This window comes from Papio anubis, chromosome 4 (genome assembly GCF_008728515.1).
Source record: "Papio anubis isolate 15944 chromosome 4, Panubis1.0, whole genome shotgun sequence".
NCBI lineage: Eukaryota > Metazoa > Chordata > Mammalia > Primates > Cercopithecidae > Papio > Papio anubis.
The window spans coordinates 16,068,955-16,094,362 of record NC_044979.1 but is presented as its reverse complement, the minus strand read 5'-3'; the positions used below and the strand labels follow the sequence as shown (position 1 = coordinate 16,094,362).

The window sequence follows — 25,408 nt, the reverse complement described above, 5'->3', positions numbered from 1 at the left end:
TGTATGACTTAGAAGCAGTAAATAGGCGTACTCTTCCCAGCTCCCCATTCAGAGAAGCCATGTTGGCTGCTTGAAATCTGCCATGGTGGGGATGCTGGTACAACAGAAATTAGGAAATGCTACCAGCCATGCCCCCACCTTCACAGACACCCAGTTTAGCAGCATATCACTGGAGTATTTTCTGATGTCCCTCTTATGCCATGTCTTATGGGGACAAAAGGGCTCAGAATTTATCTCCCCTCTACTCTTGTTCTTAGAAGCCATCATCTAAGCGCTCCTCAATTTTTCCTATTTCTATTCAACTCCCAAATTCTCTTGCTCTGTAGCTCTGTTTTTCCTACAAGCATGTGAATCTAGAACATGATAACCATCTTGAATGTCCCTAAAGGTATCCCTGAACCAGTTCATTATTTACAAATTATCTTTCCTCACATGGAATATTCAGATGCTGGAGTCATTGGGAACAGAGATGGCCAAGCAGCAACTCTAGGTTGTGAACCACGTACAGCCCCGCTATTCTTCTGTGTCACCAACAGACCCTGAAACAAGGACTTTTTTGCTTTGGAAACTAAGCAGTTCCACAACAGTCAGGAATGACTCTGCTTTTACTTTAGGCTGAGAGGTCAGAAGGATCACAATATAAGTATTCTCCACTCCAAGACTGAGTATGGCCACTCTCCATCTGAGTCCCTGGATGTTGTCCAGAGCTCCCTGAGAATCCCTGCTCTGGGGGCGGAATCACCAAGGTTCATCCTCGCCAGCTCCCCACAGACTCCAGCAGGGCTTTCCTGCCAGGTGCAGGGCACGGGAATGGCTCTGCCTGTCTCTTAGTTAGAAGGAGACCGTAAAATAATGTTTGTATAAGAGGGACTGAAATTCTGGGTCTCCTTTAAAGTATTTGACAAAATTTTCTTCGTTGTTTTATTTTGCCATCTCACCAATGAGGAGAGCAATCCCTTGGTAGTTCTATTGTTTTTGGCACTTAGGAAGGTTTTTGTGGTTAAGCCACATTAAGAAATTGTGCCTTTTTTTTCCTGTTCAGCTATAACCCAAGGCAGTGAAAAAAACCGCAAGAATTTTGAAAGCAGTCACTTGTGCATCCTATGATAAAGGTGTTATGTTTCATTGCCCACATCTAACTTTCAGTCTAGTGGAAATGAAAAGGCATAGTTAGGAGGCATGTGAGCATGCGATGAGAGAGATCGATGCCAATGGAGAAGTCTGTGCCAATCCCCAATTCTGTGGGATTGAAGGGGAGGGAGAGATGACCTCTCCTTCAGACTGTGCTCAACAAGGAGGGAGAGGGAGTTCATCCATGGGAAGCTGAGGAGGAGCAAATCCCAGGGGCATCTAACTCAGGGTGCAGGAACAAATCCTTGGAGAGGAAAATGGCCTAGTTCAGCTGTCACAGGAGACAGGAGAAAGTAAAGTCATCTAATCCACAGTCCCCAGGCTGATTTGCGTCCTTATGACACTATTTTGCACCAGCGTATTCTCATCTCCCGCTGTTCCTCTGCCTTGGCCAGAATCATCTCTTCCCTGTTTGCTGCTCAGATCAGTGGATGCGCATTGTAGAAGCTGATCATTTCCTGAAACAACCCCTTTGCTAGTCTTAGCTATATCCATCCTTATTTTCTGCATCAGGTACTGCTCCCGCCACCATTGCTTATTGCCTTGTAAGAGGTCTCATTTTATATATTTCAATTTTACTTTTTATTAATTAGACATTTGACTTCACCTTTTGCTGATCTATACTGTTGGGGTAACATTGTCATTTTTGGAGGATGTTTTTGTTTAGTGATTCAGATTAAATAATCTCTTTGTGCTTCAGTGTCCGTGTTTTCTTACTATTTAAAACCAAATACTACTTTCTTTCATTCCTCTCATTCTGTTCCTCTTTCTCTAGATGGTAGTTTTAAGGGAGAAAAAGTTAGACTCTAACTGGAGCTATGTGATAAGAGTTATTCAGCATGAGGGTGGGATATTAAGATTGGTAACTCAAAGCAATAGTTAGGGTTAGAACTAATGTTGGAATTAGGGTTTAGGGAAGCTGCTCATAAAACGTGCGGGATGGCACTTCTGGAATATTTTTCCAGCTCACTCTGCAGACACTTCCCAGCATTCCTTGGGCCACTGCAGAATAAACAATGATGAAACTTCACTTATTGGCCACAAGATGTCACTGTGGTCCACTGGGATCTGAAGGGCTCTGGGGATTCTGGGAGAGCAGCCTAGGAGGGAAAGGGTTAAGAAAAATTAGGGCTTGGATCCAATATTATGCAGATGTTGCAGCAGTTTTCAGTTATTGCCAGGCTACCTACAGCTGTACAAGAGGTGGGAAGTCCCTCTAATCTTTAATGAGATCTACAGTTGAAGAATGTTGGCCAGGCAGCCTTGGTGTCGGGGCAGGTGTAGACAGAGGAGCAACTGCCTCAGAGGAAAAGGGACAGGTGAAGGGTGGGTTGTGCCCTGATCCCAGTGCATCTCTGCTGCACCTCATCCTCTCTGCAGGTCTCAGCAGGTGACAGCTTTAACCTGTTGAGTGTTCTGGGATTCTACAACTTCATAAGTCTTACTGATAACATCACCTTGGCTGAGATTCCATTGGGCACAGAGCATGTGTTCTCTGGAGGACAAAAAATATTGATAACAATTTCTGAAACACCTAGGTAAACAAACTATTGAAGGAAAATGTTAGTAGATGCAGCAAACTGTGGCGTTAGACCTGAAGATAACAGAGTAGTAGAATTATACAAAAGAGACTATACATAAGTCTGTACTAAGTACTTGTGGGCATAGAGCAGTGTTTGAGTCCTATCAGTGTAGATTAAGGAAGGAATTCAGCTATTATCATGACTTTGGCTTGGATGAAAATCCATTAACTCCTCAATTGATTTTCTTGTTAAATATTACAGAATAATATTGAACAAACTTTTTATTTTTATCCAGCCTGTATCCCTCTTTAGCACTAACAGGTAAAGCTGACGCCTCTTTAGCACTAACAGGTAAAGCCAACACCTCTTTAGCACTAACAGGTGAAGCTGAAAGCAAGGTTTCTTTAGTTTGGATCCATTAACTACAGGACTGTGAGGTCCACAGCTGGGCTTTACAGGGAGTGCAAACCACATGTGCAGGGAAGCCCATGTGTCTGTGCTGTGCCCAACTCCCCTCTGTGAGGCTGCCAAAGGGGGAGGCCCAGGTCACCCAGGACCCCACTCACAAAGAGGAGAGTAAGCTTCTTGCTTGGCAAAAAAATCAATTCAAAAATTGGCCAATCTGTTCAAAGCAAAAATGAAAGGAAAGTCTCAATTGTGAGACTGATGAATGCCCAATTTTCCAAGTTATGAAATTTGTAGCAGCTCATGGTTCTCAGAATGATTTCAACAGCATATGAAGATATTTTTTAAAGTTTTTGTTTGTCTACAGCTTTCCTTGATTTTGGTCCTAGTTGTTTTTCAGCCCACTCAGCAGTTGAGCTGATTTTGATGCCAAATTTCAATGTTGCCACTTCAGTCACCAAGCACTATTCACATTCTCCATAACTTACACAGATAGGTGTGTTCCTGTCTTTTCTCATTTTTGTGTGATTCATTTTAAAATTGGGCTATACAGAATACAAACATACATTTGTAAATGACTCCCATATTTTATGCAATTTAGCTGTTTACTTTTTAGTAATACCTTTTATGAAAGCACAATAGAGAGTAAAACAGAAATATTAATACAAGGACATCCTGGTACATTTTGACAAATGCATATGCCAGTGCAACAGTAACTGAAATGATTATGAAAAAATTTCCGTCGTGCAGGAAAGTGTCATCATGCTCCTTTCCAATCAATTTCTATCCCAGAAATAAAAACTTTTCTTATTTATTTCTTTATTTATTTAGAGACCAACTCTCACTCTATAGCCCAGGCTTGAGTGCAGTGGCGTGATCTCAGCTCACTGCAAGCTCCGCCTCCCAGGTTCACACCGTTCTCTTGCCTCAGCCTCTGGAGTAGCTGGGACTACAGATGCCCACCACACCCGGCTAATTTTTTCTATTTTTAGTAGAGACAGGGTTTCACCATGTTAGCCACGATGGTCTCGAACTCCTGACCTCATGATCTGCCCGCCTCAGCCTCCCAAATTTTTGGGATTACAGGCATGAGCCACTGCGCCTGGCCAGAACTTTTCTTATTTTAATTACCATTGACTAGGTTGGTCTGTTCCTGAACTCCATATAAATGGAATCATATACCATTTTTATTGAGTTATTTTCCTCCAAAATTAGCATTTCTGAAGTGTATTCATATTGGTGTATCAGTAGGTCATTCTCTCTTATGACTAATATTCCATGGCATAAATACACCACAGCTTGTTGATCCATGCTCCTGTTGATGGAGATCCACGTTACTCCTGTCTTCAACTATTAGGAATAAAGTTGTTGTGAACATTCTTGTGGAATTCTTTCTTGTGGACATACGCATTCTTTTTTTAAATTTTCTTTTAAGTATAGACATAAGAGTGGAAATACTGACTCAGTGTAGATGTGTGTGCTACACTTCCATGTCCCCAAGAAAGCTCATGTTGAAATTTGTCAATGTGATGGTATTGGGAGGTGGGACAGTTATGACTAGGTCATGAGGGATCTGCCCTCAGAAAGAGATCAATGCCCTTACTGTGGGAGCGAATTCGTGGTCTTGGGAATGGTTTTCTGATAAAAAGGATGAATTCGGTCATTTCCTCTGACTTCGGTGCTTGCTTCCCCTTCCTACTGCCTTTGATAACAGCAGGAGGCCCTCATCAGTTATAGCCCTTTGATCTTGGACTTCCCACTCTCCAGATCTATAAGCCAAATAATTCTGTTGTCTTTATAAATTACCCAGTCTGTGGAATTTCTCTATAGCAGTAGGAAAGAAATTGAAAGCAAACATGGTGCTGAGAGTGAGGCTGTTGCTATGACAAGTACCTGAAAATGTGGAAACAGTTTTGGTTAATGGCAAACGGGTAATGGATAGAGGTTGGAAGAATGCGGAGAAGTAGACTAGCAAAAGCCTAGACTGCTGAAAATAGAGCATGAAGGACAATTCTGGTGAAAGCTCAGGGTGAAATGAGGAACAAGGTATTGGAAATTGAAGTAAATGCCATCCTTGTAAGTAGCAAAAACCTTGGCAAAATTATGTCCTGTTCTAGGACTTTATGGAATAAAAAAATTATGACCCATTTGCTAGGATATCTGCTGAAAGAAGTATCTAAGCGGCTAAGCATTCAGGCTCCTGTGTGACTACTTTCAGGCACCAGGAAAGTTAACCCAGCAAGAAGGGAGCCAAGGGAATAGATTTTGCAAACCAGCACAGATGGTGACCCTACCTCCCTCTGCTGTCCTGTCTCCCATAAGCCAAACTCACTCTAGAGTTAGAGAAAAGGGGAGACAGTTAACATGATACACTGGGGTCAGCTTCTGAAGGCAGGGTGGATCTGGAGGGATTAACATAAACTGTCCAGAGCACTACATATAGGATGGCCTTGAGGATGCTGAGTCCCAAGCTGGTTAGGTCTGTGCTGTGAGCTGATGAGGCCCCAGAATAATTTCTGGGGAAACTGTACTCTTGATAATTTACAGACAACCCAGGTCTGCTTTGGATCTGATCAGATGGACCTGATATTGGGGACTCTGCACCGCTGGCCACTCAGGAAAGGGGCTGGGAATGTTGCCTGGGACAGGAAAATATGATAAGAAACATTGGTGTGAATCTAGCATCAGAGAGATGATGTGAGGACAGTCAGGAAGAGCTGGAACCTGAGGTTTAATCACAGGCTCCTCACCCTCTGCTGATGGGCAGCTCTGCTGATGGGCAGGTGTGTGAGCTCTAGCATGGAGCACTGCAGCACTAGGTGGGAGGAAGGTGAGAGGGTGATGAGGCAGCCTGTGAGTGGGGAGGTGTAGGCAGAGGATCAACTGTATCATCACAGAAGCTTCTGCCTTCACCCATCCCTCCAGCTCTGCAGGACAGGTAGAGTCCAGGGTCCGTGGAGCACTAGACCTAAGGAAGCCTGTGTGGGGAGGACACAGGACAGTGACATCACAGGATACCCCTCCCATCAGGAAATCAAGGCCCAGAACTCACTCAGCTCTTCCCCAGGAGAACCAAGCCCTGCATCAGGTGCAGTGCTGCCTGCCCCACTGTGTCATGGGCCCCGGGCTCCTCTGCTGGGCGCTGCTTTGTCTCCTGGGAGCAGGTGAGTCCTGTGCACTGGACAGCAGCCCCATTCTCAGCTTTCCCACCCCTGTGTCTTCCACTTTACCTTGGGGAGGGTCTCCAGGCTGTCTTCTGGATCATCCTCCATCTCCTTTTCCCACAGGCCCAGTGATCGCTGGAGTCGCCCAAAGTCCCACGCACCTGATCAAAACAAGAGGACAGCAAGTGACTCTGAGATGCTCTCCTATCTCTGGGCACAACACTGTGTACTGGTACCAACAGGCACTCGGTCAGGGGCCCCAGTTGATATTTCAGTATTATCGGGGGGAAGACAGAGGCAGAGGAAACTTCCCTGAACGATTCTCAGGTCACCAGTTCCCTAACTATAGCTCTGAGCTGAATGTGAGCGCCTTGTTGCTGGGGGACTCGGCCCTGTATCTCTGTGCCAGCAGCTTGGCACAGCCTGGCAGAGTCACTGACATTCTGTATATAAACTTCCTGCCTTAGCTTTCACTTGAGAGCTGCAGGCCCCACCCGGGTTCCACTCCTTTAAGGGAAGCTTTCAGTTGTTTGGAAGGCATGTCTTGTGTCCTACCGAGCATGAAGCTCTCCCAACCAACAGAGCCCAGGTTTCCTGTGCTCTGAGAGTGCCCGCTTCTCTGCTGCATCCTCTTGCAGCTTGTCACTTCCTGGGTAACTTCAGAACAAGAGTGACTGCGGAGTCCCAGATGTGTGCTTGATTCTTTGCATTTGTTATATAGCTTAGAGCTTTTCAACAGTCTTGCACATCAAACATTCTTATTCTTCCTGTATAGATGGAAGGCTCAGGGACATTGAGTCATTTTCCCGTGTCTCCTGGCTTGTAAGGACCAGAAGTAGGAAACAAACTAGTCCATACATTTTCCACTTACTCCCCTGCTCCATCATCACCTTCTGCATCCTGGTCAGTAAGTCAGAGCCCTCATACTGTCCCCTAGTGACCAGCAGGGCCGCAGTAGAGATTCAGTTGTCTTCAGGGGTCACTACTAAGGCCTCTTCATTAGCAACTTTGAGGAATGTTAAATTTCACACTTTTTAACAATCATTTATATGCATTCCCCATGTCTTTCCCCAGTCTACAACTTATATTTTAATTTTTATGGTGTTTTTTGATGCACAAGAATATAATTTAATGCAACAAAATAACAATTTTTTCGTGTGTAGACAAAAAGCGCTTTCTCATATAAATGTCTAAGCATAGTTTTCTCAATTTACTCTGGTAAAATTTAATTTTGGATTTTCCCCACGAAGAATAAATGTACCTGAAATATATCTTATGTAAGAAATAAGATAGAGACCTAGGAATGGGAGGGAAGCACACATGTTCAGTGAAGAAGAAATAGCGTGTCAAACAGAGCCCTAAAGTGGACACTGGGAGCTGATGGTAGGTGATGGTAGGAGGAGCTGATGGTAGGTGGAGGACAAATGATCATGACCCTTGTCAGTCTGTTGTCTTGTAGAAGAAAGGCAGCCAGAAGCAGAGACCAAATGGGTGAAGGTTTATGACTTGACTCTAGGGTGAAGGTTGCAGCAGGTAGAGGGAGGAATAGCAAGCAGAGGACAGAGTCACTGGCTGGCAGGGGCAGTGGAATCACCAGTTGACTCTACTGACATCCAGGAATTATGACCCCAACACACAAGTTGTAAAAACTCCCCACTATTGGCCTATTTTTCCCTGACCCTGCCATGACCACCAGACTCCTCAGTGGTGCGGCCTTCTGCCCCTAAATCCTCTTTCTTGTCTAACCACATCCTAGCCTAAGCCTTTACCTCAGGTCTACATTATTGGAGTCCCTCCTTGGACACTTAACTTCCTTCTTTCATAGACTTTACAGAAGCTGGGACAACCAGATCCCAAGATACCAGAGAACAAAGGCAAGACATGAAGTGGCACGGAGATGCGTGAGACTGTCATCCGTAACTACATGTGTAGGCATTGATAGGAGCTGAAGCTGGTGCACAGCTGATTCATCCCAGCACACACTACAGAGAAATCCCTGAGGGTCTGTGCCTTTCTCTCAAAGCCAAATAGGTGGCCTTGGTGTCCCACAGCCTCTCCCAGACCTCTATGCCCTCTTGCACCAGCCTCCTCCCCACAGCCACCTTGCTCTGCACACAGAACTCAGTGGAAGATACAGGTGGCCTTGTCTTCACGAGACCATGATCCAGGCAGTGGAAGACATTGTCCCATAGGAGTTTCCCCGATACTGCCCAGGCTGGGGCCCTCAGATTTCTGAGCAGCTCTCCCAGGCCAGTCTCAGCTGGATGGGGGAACGCACGTCACCGTGATGTGAGCAGAGGCAGCCTCTCTTCCAGGCCCCTCCTACAGCTCTGACCTCAGAAGTCCTCTTACTCAGTTGCTCTCAGAAACGAAAGTTCATTTGAAATTGTGTATTTGCAGACAGCATTGACAACACAAATCTATGTTCTTTTCCCTGTCGGCCTTCACAACTCCATCTTCCCCACATCACTCTCATATCAGTCCTCAGCCTCCTCCATGTGATGTCTGCTTCCAGCTGTCCTCGCCTTCGTCTGCACCCTCATCACCATGTCAATCACAGATGCCTCAGTTCAGGCCATTCCTCATGCGTCATGCTCCTCCCACCAAAGGCCTTTCCACTACATGCTGTAACCTCTGGGTCATCACAAGTCTCTTCTTTTTTATTCTTTCTCCAAATCTCAGTTTAGCTACCACCATCTCTAGAGAAACACTCCTTCAACAGTTTTCCTAGGCTGCACCTCCTTATTGTAAATGCTCACAGCTTATAATATGCATTAATATTCTTAGATTTAGCACCATAGTCATTTTCCCTGACTCTGTGTGACTATTTGACACTTCTCTTGCATTCTAGACTGTAAAATGCATCATTTTACAAATTGTGGATGTTTTGTTCCTCATTTTATTATCAGGACCAACAGTGGTTCCAGGTGCCACTGATCAATCTTGAAAGAATAAAGAACAGATATTGAAAGGCCCTCTGAGTTCCCACATAGACTGTTCCAGAAGTCTGTAAGCATTAAATGGGACCCTCTATCCCTTCACCTCCTAAGATCAAATGAGTCCTGGAAACAGATGAGAAATCCCTGTCATGGATGAGTCACTGGATCCCAAGCCTTTCTACACGACTAAATTTCCTATCTGCCCATCGCCCTCCTGGCTTATCTCCTCATTCAATCTCCTTCCCTCACAGGTGTCCTGGATTTGGGAGTCTCACAGACACAGGGCACCTAATCACTCTGAGAGAGTGATTAGAAACATAATATCAAACACTGGCATTAAAAGGTGATGGAGAAGAAAACAATTGACTTCCCCATTCTCTTAGGAAGAGTTTTTCCAAGGCACAAATATCCCTTTGGGTGGCTTTGAGGCCACAGTGCCTGATACACTGAGCCATATTATGGGTGTCCATTTCCATGAATTGGTGGGCAATGCCAGAGACATAGAGCTCATGGCCACCAGCTTCCTCCAGCCCACACCTGATTTTGGTGCAGGGCACTGAGCAGAGACCTTTGTTTGTTCCCCTCCTTTGCCAGTCAGGAAAGGCTGGTTGTGAGACAGAGGCTCCATTTACAGAGCAGGGCTATGTATTAGTTCTTGAGGAATTGTGAGAGCCATCCTGGGTGGAAATAATCAAATATATAGTCACTAAGGATGGCCCACAGATAGAAGGAAGCCCCAATTTTGCCAGAATGATTTGCATCCAAGTTTTAAAGACGAATGAAGTTTTACCTCTTAGGCAATAAAGACCAAAAATAGAGTAGCTATTTTAAATAATTGAACCTTATGCAGACCAAAGTCAGAACATCTTTCCTAGGGCAGTATTTTCTTCCACCCACTCACTAAAGCTGCATTTGAGAAAGCTGTGTGCTGTTAATAAATGCTGGAATATCATTACAATCGACATCATAATACTACTACTAATTGGATCAGAAACATAAGCTTGAAAAATGTAAAACGAGCTCTCACTGAGTTTGGAAATGTAGGCACTAGAGGGTGCTCATTTCTCTTCCTTTTCCAATCAGGGGGCTATTCAAAGCCTGTTCTAGAACAAGGGGTGAGATCCTCCACTTCCCTGTGGTGATCAGACTTTCAGGGGTAGAAGCCTTATTAGTTCATAATCAGCACAAACCAACCTCACCATCAAATGTATCGACCTCGATGCTCACCCTTCTCAGCAGTCAGAGACTGGTTGTGTTCACCAGGAGCTTGCACGCTTTTACTTTATCCTCGGTTTATTACAAAAAATGGGCCTCTATAGGGGGTTCCATAAACAGAAACTCTCTATACTTTGCCCATTTAGAAACTACAAAGTCTGACACCAGATGAAAGGTGTAACTTAAAGCTTGTATGTGGTGAAGATTTTTAAATAAACAAATTAAATAACATATAAAGAAGATTTCAATAATGCTCTCAAATCCAATCCCACCTTCCATTGGTAACCAATATTAACGCTCTGGTTTGCTTCTTTTCACCCCTCTTTTCTGTGTTCATGCATAACTTTCTATCCAAGTACACCTACAGAAAATGGGTTCACCTGTACACTTTACCTGTCACATGCATACTCTTCTGTTAATATACCTTGGTCTTTATTGTTCCAGATTGGTTGATATAGACCTACCTTGCTCCTATTAGCTGCTTCATATTGCATAATGAGGGTAGACAGGTACATTCGTGCTCTATTTTCTGACTCCTAAATTCTGCTAGATCTTTTCTAAAGTGACTGAATGGCCTATTTATGCTTCCTGGTTCTCCTCACTCCAGCACTGAGTTGATGATTCCAGCTTTTCCATCACTCATAGTCCTGGCAGGTCTGAGAGCTCCATTGGTTTCTCCTGCATGAGGAGACAGGAAGGGATAAAAGGATAGACATTTATCAAACCTACCAGAGACTACACAGTATCTCAGTTAATCCTCATAAAGCATTGAAGGGAATGTTAGTCTTGTTTTATAGATGAGGCCAAATGAGGTTAAAGTCCAGGAATGGTAATGAATGGCCTTGCCCATGGTCTCCGAGCTAATAAATGTTGGAGCCAGATGAAGGACAGTCAGCTAGCTTCTGTGTGGGATTGATAGAGGGGTCACTGGAGTTTGAGGGAGGGGAAGTCCAGAACCATCCGGGTTTTTTTTCAAATTGGACACCAGGGGTAGGGCGGTCTGTGTACCCTACAGCACTGCAGGTACAAGTATCATGGTGTTGGCAGTGGGGAGGTACTAGCCAGGTAAGTGGTTATTGGTCTGGAACCAGAAGATCAGAGCTTTGAAAAAAATTATTCCCTTCACAAGATGTAGAAGAGACATCAATGTGGATAAACTAAGCCAGGGAGCTCTGTGAAGAGTTGTTAAAATGAGGGATGGAGAAGCAACTAAGTGGTCACTTTCCATACACTAAATGTAGAGGAAAACAATGTTAACTAGAATCCCATCTGATTTTAGTCAGTTTTTCTTTTAAGTAGTTGGAAGGTGGGATAATTTATTTTCAAGGTTAAGTGAACACCTATACATCTCCTTTGCTTTTTGAAGGCTGGTGACGAAGGGAAAAATGGCACGGCCAATGGAGTCACAGTTTAATAAATATCTCAGAGTTCAAAGAGAGACTCTCATGGGGCAGAAATTGGCAAATGTTCCTGCATTCTAAAATTGGGTAAATCTTATTTTCTTTGAATCACAGAAAAGGAAGCGCAGGCAGTGGGGAGGGACAGTTGGGAAGACGGCAGAGTGGCCGCAGGCTGTCGAAGACAAAGGACATGTTATATCAAATTCTAAGCTGTGCAGCTGTGATGCAACCCTCTTCCTTCTCCTAATGGATTTTTTAGGTCTCAGCACAGATGCACACCTGAGGGAGTGATTTCTTTGGAAATGAACGACAAATAGCTGTGTTAGTAACAAGTCCACCTTCCAAAGCACACCTGGAAATGGAAACAAGATTATTTCTAAGGCCTTTTCTACTCTAAGAGTCTCTAACTTGTTGGCAAGTTGAGAGGTGAAAGGGTGAAAGGGTGTTGGCTGGGTCTAGGAGAAGGTGATGAGCTCAGGAAATAGACAAAGAGAAATCCCAGGGGAAAGCTTATGAAACCCTGGAGGAATCACAAGTCAAATTTCTCCCAGAAGATGGTGGCAGTGACTCACCTTCAGGTACAATTTGCTGGTGCTACAGAGCAAAGATGGACTTAGTGTGTTGGCAGTTTGCAAAATCTGGGCCATTTGGTCATTTTCTTTAGGTGCTTTTTAAAGTGAAGTTTTACTTCCAATATTGGCTTGATGTGTGGGTCCATTCTTATGGGGGTTAGGGTTAAAGTTACTCTATTACTTGAGTACCGTTGAAGTATTATTGGTCATGGAATGAGCAGAATGATCAGGAGTAGAAGGGGTAGGGAGAGGGAGAACTGTTAAGTGAAGCAGTAGGGTTGAGTGAAGAGTATTTTAGATATACAAGTACATACAGGGATCAAATCCCAGGTAGCCCCCAGCCCCTATGGAAGGAAGGTCAAGATTTGACAACTGGGAGAGTCATGATTACACCATGCAGCTTGATCAAGGAATGAGAAAGCTTTCTAGACAAATGACAGGTAATGACCCACACTGTGAATCGGTATTGAATGTGAGATGTTAAAATATATTCATATATACACTCATATATCTAAAATAAGAAGTCCACCTTACAAACCCTGAAAATATAACTCTGAAAACATAAACCCTCACTATTACAGGATGTGCAGGTGGTTTCAGACCTGTGAAGACCTTTGAACAGGATTAAAATCCAGTAGGCAAAGGTCTCTGATTCTTTGTTAGCTACAGAGGAAGATGTGCTATGATGGACACCTAGGGGGTCTTCCCATCCCCATTCCCATCCCCATCCCAGATCCACACCTAGAGGCAGGTCAGGCAGCACAATTCAGAGAACCACCAGAAAACCTGTGAGAATAGGGATCTACTCTGAATCCAGCTTCTCTCAGCTCTGTACCCCTTGCTGTGTAGGAGTCAGTGCAGGAGAAAACTGACTGGGTGGGAAGAAAAGGGACCTTGAACCATGCCAGGGAGATCTGTGAACTGTGACATGAGCAGCAACAGCACCACCACAGACACACACTTGCCAGGCACAGGTTCATGACAGATCCTGGCCTCTTGCAGCACCAGAGCTCCGAACGGCCTCTACCTGCTCAGTCTCCCATGGGATCCAGGCTCTTCTCCTGGGTGCTGGACATGCCTTGGTTTCTCAAAACTAAGTGTGTACTGGATGCACCTGGGGGAATCTCAGCTCTAAGTATGCCAAGCCTTGCCAGAGGAACCATGTATTTTGAAAACATACGGGGTCTGTGTTAAAAACAACAATTTCCCTTTCAGAGCATGAGGGGATTCCACGTTCCTCTGCTCAATTGTGCTTTGCCTCCTGGAAGCAGGTGGCTCAAGAAACCTTTTTGGGAAATCCCTGTCCCTGCAACTGCTGTGCCTCAATTCCAAACATTCCCTATACAGCCTCATAGGTCCTAGCTCCAGGTTCTATCTCCATTCATGACCCTGTGCTCACACAGACCTCTTGAAAGCAGGTAACGGGGATAGAGCAGAAACAGGTGTGAATACATGCTACTTTTGGCATCATCTATGGGAAGCAATGTCAGCTGGAAATGCACCAGCATGAATTTTATACTATTGTGATGTAGCACTTCTGAGATTGAAGGTACAATGGCATTTTCCAAGCTGGTCAACCAAACATCTCACTCCATAAGCTGGACACATGTCCCCTAGGGGCGTGGGATTCTGTGGGTCTCCTTTTGCCAGCAGCAAAGACCTTGCTCAACCATCTCCTCTGCTTTGCTTCAAACTTTTCCTCCACTTTGCAGGATCTTCTCAAATCTGGGTCTAACTTGCCTGCAGTGAGAGGAATTGTGACTATTGTCCCTCACATGAAAGACGGTGCCCATGGAGTTTTGAGAGTTAAGTTAGGAATGAAAATGAGAAATTAATTGCTCATAATACAGACTGTTAGGAACCCCAAGGATTAATTCAACTCCCTATTTTTTAATTGTACTACTCCCATCAGAATGTCAAGGGTAAAACAGTTCTGACTCTTTCTAAAGGCTGTGGAACATTTATTTATTTCAGAGGTGACTTAGAAACACAGGAGGTGTCGTGATAAGTAGTGGAGACAAAAAAGAAACAGTATTGAGATTAATACATTCATATGGGGAACTGTTTAATTGTTCTTTTTTTAACCTTTAGAATGAGTTGAAGATCCCAACTTAGCTTGGTGCCTGCCGGAGGCAACATTTCTTCCCTTACCCCTCTGAGCTGTGAATTCAAACTCTTTCAGGAAAAAGACCAGCAATTCTCTCCTTCACTTCCCAAACACCTCCCACTCCTACCCAGACCATGGATGGGCAGGAAAATGCAGGAACAGAGCCAGAAACAGGAGATCTCCAAGGAAGGTTGACAGTCAGTACTGGGATCTTCTGTGTAAAGTGCTGTTGAAGCAGCCAGGTGGCACGTCCAGCCGACAAGGTGAAAGGAATAAGAGAAGCGAGAAGACTTCCCAGAGGTGGAGGGTGGAATGTGGGCGGCAACCCCCTGGAGGGCTGAGTGGGGAAAACAATGCGGACCTAACAGAAGCTGTGTGTGTGGAAACCCACTTCTGACTTATCACTTTTCATGAATTCTATGCTTCACGGTGTTACACTGTTTATTGTTTCTGATGAGTGACAGTAATTATTTTCTTTCTTGCTGGTACATAATAAAGTGGTGCGCATCAGAGTTGCTGCTATCTTAGACTTAATTAATCAGTATCAGGTGATCCTGAGGCTCAGTGATGTCACTGTGGGAACTGCTCTGTGGGGACAGGGACGTACCTCCTTCTCTGCTCCTGCTCACAGTGACCCTGATCTGGTAAAGCTCGCATCCTGCCCTGACCCTGTCATGGGCACCAGGCTCCTCTGCTGGGTGGCCCTGTGTGTCCTGTGGGCAGGTGAGGCCTTAGAATACCAAGCAATCTCATTGTGTCTGTGTGTGTGTGTGCGCGCGTGTGTGTGTGTATGTGTGCGTGAAGACTACAATTGTTTTCCTCCTGTTCCCAACTTCTATCTCCACAGATCACGCAGAAGCTGGAGTCTCCCAAGACCCCAGACACAAGATCACAAAGACGGGACAGAATGTATCTTTCAAGTGTGTTCCAATTTCCGAACACAACCGCCTTTACTGGTACCGACAGACCCTGGGGCAGGGCCCAGAGTTTCTGACTTACTTCCAGAATGAAGCTCAACAAGACAGATCAGGGCTGTTCAGTGATCGGTTCTCTGCAGAGAGGCCTGAGGGATCTATCTCCACCCTGATGATCCAGCACACAGAGCAAGGGGACTCGGCCGTGTATCTCTGTGCCAGCAGCTTAGCCACAGCATGGCACAGTCGCCTCCTTGCTGTTCACAAACACTCAGGCACTTACTTCTCCTTCCAGCTCTCAGAAGCCCTGAACAAAGGAGCTGCCCTGCTCTTTCCTCAGCAAGGAGAATGAATGCATTTGGAACTTCAGGTGTTCTTCTGATACTAGGAGGTCAGAAAATAACCTCTGAAATACAGGAACAGGGAACACTAGGTAGTAATAATTGTGGCTTATGGATTTCTGGGATTCCTTGTATATAATTCAAATTTCCATAATTAGGATATAACAGAGCTTAGTCTCAGGGATAGTGACTAACTACATATTCTCTAATAGAACTATGAAGTTTCAGCACATTCATATTAAACTACTGTTACCACGTGGTCACCAACTCAGACCTACAATCTACCAAGGAGTGGGGAAGCCAAAAGCAAACACTGTTAAGGCCATTTACAGCTACCACCCTTGGAAGACAATTGGAATATTTAGTAAGAATTTCCATCAAAATCAATTATTCAGAAATAACTGTTACACACAATAATGCATATTAACTCATGTTTATACATTGCTTTTTTCCTTCTGAAAATCTTGTAGTCATTCTGTGCTTAATTTCCTTCTTCTCCAGTCTAACTTAAAAAAAATAGAAATACAAATTGAGATTGGTTTCATAAGATAAATCCCACCTGGGAAGGTGTTAAAAGGACACAATTCAAAGAAGACCTGAATAAAATTATATCAACCACGTAGGATTCTTTGAGGTTTCCAAAGAAGATGTACCAATTTACATTCCCATGAGAGGTATATGAGAGTTTTGGATGGAATTTTTTTCTCTCTCTCTCTGTAGATTAGTTTTTCCCTCTACTAATAGTTTCTCTTGATAAACAGAAGTTCTTAAGTGACAATCATTCCATGTTTCTCCTGTTTCAGTTAGTGTTTTGTATTTTGGTGTCCACTTTAGGAAATCCTTGCTTACTTCAAAATGATCATGTTTTCTCATATTTCCTTCTAAAATCTTTATATTTTCCACTTTTCACACTTAGACTCACAATTGAACTGGAATTAATTCTTTGCAGGTGATATGAGGAAGAGGTCAAGTTTTATTCTTCCAAATGATTATTCAATTTACCCAATACTATTTGTTAAGTGGTAAGAGTTTCGCCATCACCCTGTAATACCACTTTTGTCATAAGTCAGTCATTATACATGTGTGGCCTTTTTTCTCGGATCTCTATTCTGTTACATTGGTCTGTTCTGTCAGTTCTTGCACTGATAATACACTGTCTTACTACAGCTTCATCCTCATTCTTAATATCCGGTAGAATAATTTCTCAAGCTTTGTTCCTTTTTATCGAGTGTTCTTGAGCACTCTTGACACTCTTTTTCATATACATTTTAAAATCAGCTTGCCAAATTATTCAAGAAAAAGATAACAACTGCTGGGATTTTTGTTTTTGTTTTTGTTTGTTTCCAACTGACTTAAGTGCATCGCAGAACAAAGGTAAAAATATTAATAGAAATATAAAAATATCTACCACCCAAAAATATAAAATACAAAATATCTGGCATCAATCAAAAATTACCTGCAAAGAAGCATGAAAAAAGGATCCATAACGAAGAGAAGGATTAATTAATAGGAACCAAGTCAGAAATGACAAATTGGCAGACAAAGAAAGTCAAACAGTTATTGTAACTCTGGTCTGTAAGTTCAAAGCTTTGTAGAGACGGGGAAAGGCATAGTGAGGTCCAAACAAAGCTTCTAGAGATAAAAATTACAATGTCTGTTATGAAAAATATACTGGATGAAGTTAACATCAGATGAGACATTACAGGATAAAATATTAATAAACTTGAAGAAATAAACAATTCTTAATGAAATACAGAGAATAAGAGGAGGTCATCAGTAAACTAAGGGACGACTTTAAGTAGCTTAATATGTAATTAGAGTCCCAAAAGCAAATTTTTAAACTTAAATTTCTTTAAAGGATAATTGGTTATTTACACTGAAATAATTCCAACACACTGCAGGGATTCTAATATATGCAAAAGTAAATCTATAACAAGACTAGCATAAAGACAGGTGAGGAATAAATAAACACATGTATCATTGGAAGGTTTCCATAATCTGAGTAAAGTCACTTGAAGGTAGACTGTGTTAAAGTAGAGATGCATACTGAAAATCACAGAGCAACCACCAAGATGACAAAACACAGCCAACACAATACAGAGTTATAAAAATGCTCAAATAATCCATAAAAAACAGCATAAAAAGAAAAAAGGAATATAGAAGCGATGGGATTGATAGAAAACAAATAGAAGATGATAGACACAAAAGTAACCACATCAACAATCACATCAAATCTAAATAATCTAAAAGCACAGATTGTACTATTGAGTATTATTAAATACTATCAAAAAACAACTATATGTTGCTTATCAGAATACTACAAAGACTCATAATGTAAAAAAATAAAATAAAAGTATGGAAAAAGATGTACTACGCCAACACCAATTAAAGGAAAGCTAGAGTAGTTATGTTAATATCAAACAAAATAAATTTCAAGCAGAGAATATCTGAGATAATGAAAGTCATATCCTAATGACAAAAGTATTGGTCTATCAAGAGGTCTTAACAATCAAATACTTATGTACCTGAAAATGGATCTTCAAGATACCAAGGCAAAAACAGAACTGCCAGGAGAATTAGACAAATCCACAATTACAATCAGAGATTTCAATACCCCTCTTTTAGTAACTGGTTTAATGAGTTGACAAAAACAAAGACGAGTAAGGATACAGAAGATATGAACTACACCAACAACCCACTTGACTTGACGTTTACAGAACACTTCATCCAATAGTAGCAGAATACATGTTCTCTTGGAGTGCGCACTGACTGTGTGCCAGCATGCACTATGTACTCTGGGCCATAAAATAAGCATCCGTGCATTAAAAGTATTCAAGTCAAACCAAGTGTGCTTGCTGGTCACAGTGAAACTTCATTAGAAATCAATAAGAGAAAGATTTCTGGAAAAGTCCTAAATATTTCAAAATTAGATAATAGTTGTCTAAATAACTCATAAGGCAAAGAATAAATCAAAAGATAAAAGATAATTTACAATTAATAGTATCTTTTGGTCATTTTTTTTTTCTTTTTGACCAAATACTGGTGAGAATGAAGATAAATGGATAAATGAGTTTTTTTTTTTTTTTTTTTTTTTTTAGACAGTGTGTCACTCTGTCACTGAGGCTGGAGTGCAGTGGCGCAGTGTCGGCTCACTGCAACCTCCGTCTCCTGGGTTCGAGCAATTCTCCTGCCTTAGCCTCCTGAGTAGCTAGGATTACAGGCGCCCACCACCATACCTGGTTAGTTTTTATATTTTTAGCAGTGATGGGGTTTCATCATGTTGGGCAGGCTGGTCTCGAACTCCTGACCTCAGGTGATCCACCTGGCTCGACCTCCCAAAGTGCTGAGATTACAGGTGTGAGCCACTGTGCCTGGCCCAGCCCTTTCTTTTTTGGGGGGAGAGTAAATTGTAAAATCCTTTTTGTCTAGTAATTTAGCAACAAACATCAAAAGAGTTAAAATTGCTAACAGTCCTTGACTCAGAGTGTTTTTTGTTTAATGCATTTATTTTAAGGAAATTGCTATATATGCATAAAATGTTTGAGAATGTTCAAAAGAAAAGAGTTATTTTAAACTGAACAAATATAAAAATATATCAAAGTTGGTAGGATGCTGCCAAAGCAGGACTGAGAGGAAAACTGAAGGACAGGGGACAATTTTCTATTCATTCTGAGGCCAGAACTACCCTGATACCAAAATGAGACTAAGAGATTCCAAGAAAGCTACTACTATCTATCTCTCAAGAACACAGATTCAATGATCCTTTTACAATTACAGCCTAGAGAATCCAACAATATGTAAGAGGGATAGTACAACATGGTCAAGTAGGGTTTATCTCAGTAACACAATGTTGGTCTGAAATTTCAAAGAACAGACTATATCATTTCCCTTATCTGTACTAAAAATATGAAAACTATATGTTATCTATAGATAAACATTTGATAAAATTCAACATCCTTTCTTGATGAAAACTGTTATCAAACTCAGAGTAATAAGAAATTTTCTTCCCCTAAAAAAGGACATTTATGACATCCCATGGTTAAACAGGAGAATATTTTTGCAAGCAAACTGTGATAAGTCAAAGATGCATATTGTAATTCCCAGATCAAATACTAAAAACAGCAAAAAGAGGATAAAATAGTCTTTTTAGCAAATAGTTCTAGAAAAATGGCATAATACGGAAAAATAACGAATCTCTAGCCTTATCTCACTCCATAAACCAGATGTGGGCAAACTATGGCCTCGGGGCCAAATTTGGCCTCTGTCTGTTTTCATACAGCTCAGAAACTAACAATAATTTTACATTTTTAAAAGATTTTAAAAAAGCAAAAATTAAAGAAGTAAAAAATAAAAATATAAGATATTCAAATTTCAGTAAACATAAATGAAGTTCTGTTGGATCATGGCCCCGGTCATTCATGTATATATTGTCAATGGTTGCTCTTGCACTACAATGGCAGAGTTGAGTAGTTGACACAAATACCGCATGATGCACAAAACTAAAAAATTTATTATCTCACCCTTTACAGGACAACTGCTGACCCTTCCCATAAACAAAAATTAGTAACAGACACAAAAAAATCCCAGATATCAAAAAACTAGAACCCAAAAGCTTCTGGAAGAAAACATAGCAAGCTCTCTTCATGATCATGGGGTAGGCAAAGATTTCTTAAAGACAAAAGAATGTTCTAACCATAAAAAAAGCAAATTGTTCTTTATGCAAATCCCAAAAAGTTCTTCAAAATATATTAAGAAAAAATAAACGTAATCTGAGAAAGGGCTGGATTCATATTATAAAGAATGCCTACACATCAATCATAAAGAAGACAATTCACTAAAAACAAAAAATTGACTAGAGTATTAAAAAAATAAAAGATATAAAAGTAAGCAGTTTCTTTTCATGAGACTAATGTGCTTATTTCTCCAGCTTAGGTGGTTGTTTCACTGATAGCAGGTCACTGTCAGCTGCCTCCAGGAATCACCTTTGGTTGAAGGGAATGCTTTGCCCAGGTCTCACCCCATTCCTATGGCAGCTGGCATCTAATGACTGGCTGATATCTCCTTTCCTACACCATCATTTGATGAAATTTAAAATTTAAATTTAAATGTAAAAGTTTTGGTTCTTGTTTAGAAAAACATTTGCCTCTCCCTCACTACCCTGTGCAAAAGTTGAGTTTGAGGCAGGTAAACCTGAAATCAGCAAGAGCTGGAAGCACCCAGCCTCCCTAGTCAGGGTCCTTAGCGCTTCATCATAGTGACTACACACTGGCCACTTGAGGGCACTGTGGATCCACTGAGTGGGCCACTGATAGCGCTGTCTGGGAGAGAGAGGGTTAAGGGAGACAGTCTTGATTTCGTCTCTGTATCAGGGATATTACTAGATGAACCGGAGGTAGTGCTGGCACAGGAAGAGTTAATCATAGCCTTATCAGATCAACCGATATGCATGTGTATTTGTCATGACAGGAAGCCATGAACTGCAGCCTTATGTGACCTCTCTAGGTGCCTAAGTTTGACAGGGAGTGTGGGGAGGGTTTCAGCAGGGCAGCCTGGATAACTCAAGCCGGGCAGAGACAAAGGAGCATCTGACTCAGATGAAAATCTCAGAAGCTCTGGGGATGGCTGTCTGCCCAGAAGCCTGCCTCCCACCCCTTGCTCAGCACAGCTAGCTTCCCCTGCCCTGCAGGAAGCTGGACAGGAAGGGGGAAAGCCTGAGTTAGCTGAGCTAGTCCTGGAGTACAGGGTGCCTATGGGAGCCTACAGGACGATGACATCAGAACAGTGACATCACAGTAAAAACCTCCAAAAATGGTGAGGAGGAGCAAAAGCCCTGCTTTCTCATCCCAGGAAACCAGCACCCTGAGAAGGGAGATGCTTAGTCCTGACCTGCCTGACTCTGCCTGGAACACCAGGCTCCTCTGCCATGTCATGCTTTGTCTCCTGGGAGCAGGTGAGTCCTGAATACAGCTGGGACATCCCTGCATCCATAGCGTTCGATTGTTGCTGAAGTATCAAACTCTCCTGAGCTGAGTCTTCAGCTTCTCTCTCCTTCCTCCACAGGTTCAGTGGCTGCTGGAGTCACCCAGTCCCCAAGGCACCTGATCAAAGAAAAGAGGGAAACAGCCACTCTGCAATGCTATCCTATCCCTGAACACGACACTGTCTACTGGTACCAGCAGGGCCCAGGTCAGGGCCCCCAGTTCCTCATTTCGTTTTATGAAAAGATGCAGAGAGATAAAGGAAGCATCCCCGATCGATTCTCAGCTCAACAGTTCAGTGACTATCATTCTGAACTAAACATGAGCTCCTTGGAGCTGGGGGACTCAGCTGTGTACCTCTGTGCCAGCAGCTTAGGCACAGCCCTGCAGAATTACTGGCTTTCTGTACCCAAACCCTCCTGTCTCAGTTGGGGATGTAACAGGGAGAAGGAAGTGGGGGCTGCCACGCAGCTTTAGCCAAGCCCCAGAGATGCTTCTAGTTCTTTTCTAACATTTTCCCCTGTCCTGCTGAGCTCCTGCACTTGTGGGCTCCAGACCCACTGGAAGTTCTCACATCTTAGCCAGTACTTTTTAATCCCTAGCAAGTGGTGGGAGCTCCTACTCTGCGCCAACATATGGGCATGTGTTTTAGTGTGTTTTCTGTTGCCATACAGAATACCTGAGACTGGGTATTTTATACATAAATGAAATTTGCTTCTTACAGCTCTGGAGGCTGGGAAGTCAAAGGTCAAGGACTCACATCTGGTGAGGATCTTCTTGCTGGTGAGGACTCTGCAGAGTCCTCAGGTGGCACAGGGCATCACATATGAGGGGGTCATGAAAGATGGCCAAACTGGCTTTTATAACAGACCTACTCTCATGATAACCTACCCATTCCCTCTATAACCCATTAATCCATGAATGGATTAACCTTCACGAGGGCAGAGTCCTTAAGACCTAGTCACCTCCCAAAGGACCTACCTCTCAATGCTGCTGCATTGGGAACCAAGTTTTCAATATATAAATTATTTAGGAACACAGTCAAATCATAGCAGTGCACATTGTGTTTTTGTCTTCTTTTTTGAGACAGGGTCTCACGCTGTCACCCAGACTGGAGTACAGTGGTGTGATCATGGCTCATTGCAACCTTGAGCTCCTGGGTTCAAGCAATCCTCCTGCCTCAGCTGCTTGAGTAGCCATGACTACAGGGAAACATCACCTTGTAGTGACGTGTCCCCTTGCCTGGCTAATTTTTTTTAATTTTTATTTTTTGTAGAGATGAGGCCTTGTCATGTTGTCCAGATTAGTCTCAAACTCCTCAAATGATCCTCCTGACTTTATGTGTTTTAATGCAAAGATAGACATTAGTATATCCACTTTAAAAATGAAGAAGATTTCAGTGTACTATTTTATAGATACAGAGTTGTGCCTCATGAACTTCTCCAGTATTTCGTATTTCTAAGGATCAAAGCCAGGATCCAAACCTACGACTCCATGCCTCCAAAATAAAACTTCTAAAATTCTATAGTGTTTCCTGGGCCTTGGTCAAGGAGCTACAGCAAAGCACTATTCTTCCATCTCAAGACTAGCCAAGCAGTAGAAGAGGGTCACATATTATGGAATGTGGTTACTATGGCTTATGGCCTGCCAACTTCCAGGACATATAACTTCTGGCCAGAGAATATGTGTCCTGTCTTAGTTCCATACAGAATGGGGCCACAATATGTCCTAATATAGGCGTATAGTGACAAGGGGGCATTTCTAATACATCAGAGGGTTCAGTCAAGGAAACAGAATCCTCTAGGAATTCCAAGGAGAATAGGAGTTAAAACAGGGAATTAGTGGTTATAAACCACTGGAAGGCTGAGAAGTGGGAGGTTCTCAGAAGGCTGAAGCTTGCCCTCAGATCCACCACTAGTGATGAGAAAGGCTGAAGTTGCTACTTTTGCCAAGGTCAGGGACTACTGGAAACAGCTGAGAGTCACAGTGGTCTTGCAGTGACCAAGAGGGGGATTCACAAGAAAGTATCCAGAGGTCATTGCAAATCCACCTGTCTGTTGCTGTCAGATAAAAGTCTTTATTCTGAGGAATCGCCATACTGTTTTCCATAATGGTTGAACTAGTTTACAAGGATCTAGAACTAGAAGTACCATATGACCCAGCCATCCCATTACTGGGTATATACCCAAAGGATTATAAATCATGCTGCTCTAAAGACACATGCACATGTATGTTTATTGCAGCACTATTCACAATAGCAAAGACTTGGAATCAACCCAAATGTCCATCAGTGACAGACTGGATTAAGAAAATGTGGCACATATATACCATGGAATACTATGCAGCCATAAAAAAGGATGAGTTTGTGTCCTTTGTAGGGACATGGATGCAGCTGGAAACCATCATTCTCAGCAAACTATCACAAGAACAGAAAACCAAACACCGCATGTTCTCACTCATAGGTGGGAACTGAACAATGAGATCACTTGGACTCGGGAAGGGGAACATCACACACCGGGGCCTATTACAGGGAGTGGGGAGGGGGGAGGGATTGCATTGGGAGTTATACCTGATGTAAATGACGAGTTGATGGGTGCTGACGAGTTGATGGGTGCAGCACGCCAACATGGCACAAGTATACATATGTAACAAACCTGCACATTATCCACATGTACCCTAGAACTTAAAGTATAATAAAAAAATAAAAATAAATAAAAAAAATTTTAAAAAGTCTTTATTCTGCTTCCAACTTTTCCACAAGTATAACTTATTGGGGGAAGCAAAATTGTTTTCAGAAACTTGCTCTCAGGAGAATCTGGGACATGTATTTTCAAGTCTTCTAGCTCTTACAATGAGAGAGAGAGAGAGATTGTTGGAGGACATTTAAGGGTACTCAGTGCCAATAGACAAGCATCAGCACACCCAGCTATGCAGCAGAGAAATGGAAAGCAGGAGAACAAATTTTATATTTTCTGTCAACTTGTCCATGAAAATTTATTACATGTATATATATAGTTTTGCTGTTGTCATTTAGTTGTTGTTCGCTTGTTAATTTATTCAGTAGATATTCCTGGAATACCTATTATGTTAAAATTTTCCTTGGAATACAGAAAATGAGATGTAATTTTTCAAATTACACATTTTGTCTTTAAGAAGTCTAAAGTCTGGCAAGATAATATATTCCTAATTATTCATACATGCATTTACAACGTATGAGAGTCATTTGAATCAGTCAGTTTTCTGGCGTGGAACAGATGACACATTCAAAAAGGCTGAAGTGAAAACAATTTAATCAAAGGACTGTGTTCAGAGGGATAAACAGACTTAGGGACACAAGGAGTGTTCGAGGGACCAGGGGTTTCCAGCACACTGAGAAGCCAGTACAACTCCTGGGCCTATGGAGAAAGGGGTGGGAGGGAAATGCTGTGTTCCTGGAGGTGCATGCAAGTAATGAGAAAAGTTTTCCAAAGGGAGGAACTCAGGACCAGAAGCTAGGAAGGGGAAGCCCAGATATACTGAACTCTCTCTTCACTACCCTTCACTGTCCAGCTGGTGTCTGCCATTGGAAAGCCCAGCCAAAACCTTGGCTAGCACCCTTTGCTGAAATCAGTCTTCAGGGGCACAGCCCAGGGCAGTACAGGGCAGGGAGGTGAGAGTGGGTTGCGGGGAGCATTGGGTGCACATGTACAACAATCAGCATAGCAGCTACCAAGTGTACG

General features: G+C 42.7%; 1 long non-coding RNA gene and 2 gene segments (V, D, J or C); 2 read left to right on the top strand and 1 right to left on the bottom strand.

The window, feature by feature from the left end:
• Positions 1–1,891: 1,891 nt before the first annotated feature.
• LOC108585183 lies at positions 1,892–21,810 on the bottom strand. 2 transcript variants are annotated; one of them, XR_001901283.3, is made up of 4 exons: positions 21,598–21,810; positions 10,842–11,055; positions 6,290–6,384; positions 1,892–2,231 (listed from the first exon to the last, which is right to left on the bottom strand). It is a non-coding gene; the product is annotated as an uncharacterized LOC108585183 (long non-coding RNA). The 2 variants fall into 2 exon arrangements; XR_001901282.3 differs by lacking the exon at positions 21,598–21,810 and adding an exon at positions 18,237–18,726.
• On the top strand, positions 14,817–15,972 carry LOC101022895. The segment is given in 2 exon segments: positions 14,817–15,179; positions 15,304–15,972. Coding segments are annotated over 2 exon segments (468 nt in total).
• On the top strand, positions 21,178–23,869 carry LOC101006732. The segment is given in 2 exon segments: positions 21,178–21,661; positions 21,772–23,869. Coding segments are annotated over 2 exon segments (537 nt in total).
• Positions 23,870–25,408: the final 1,539 nt, after the last annotated feature.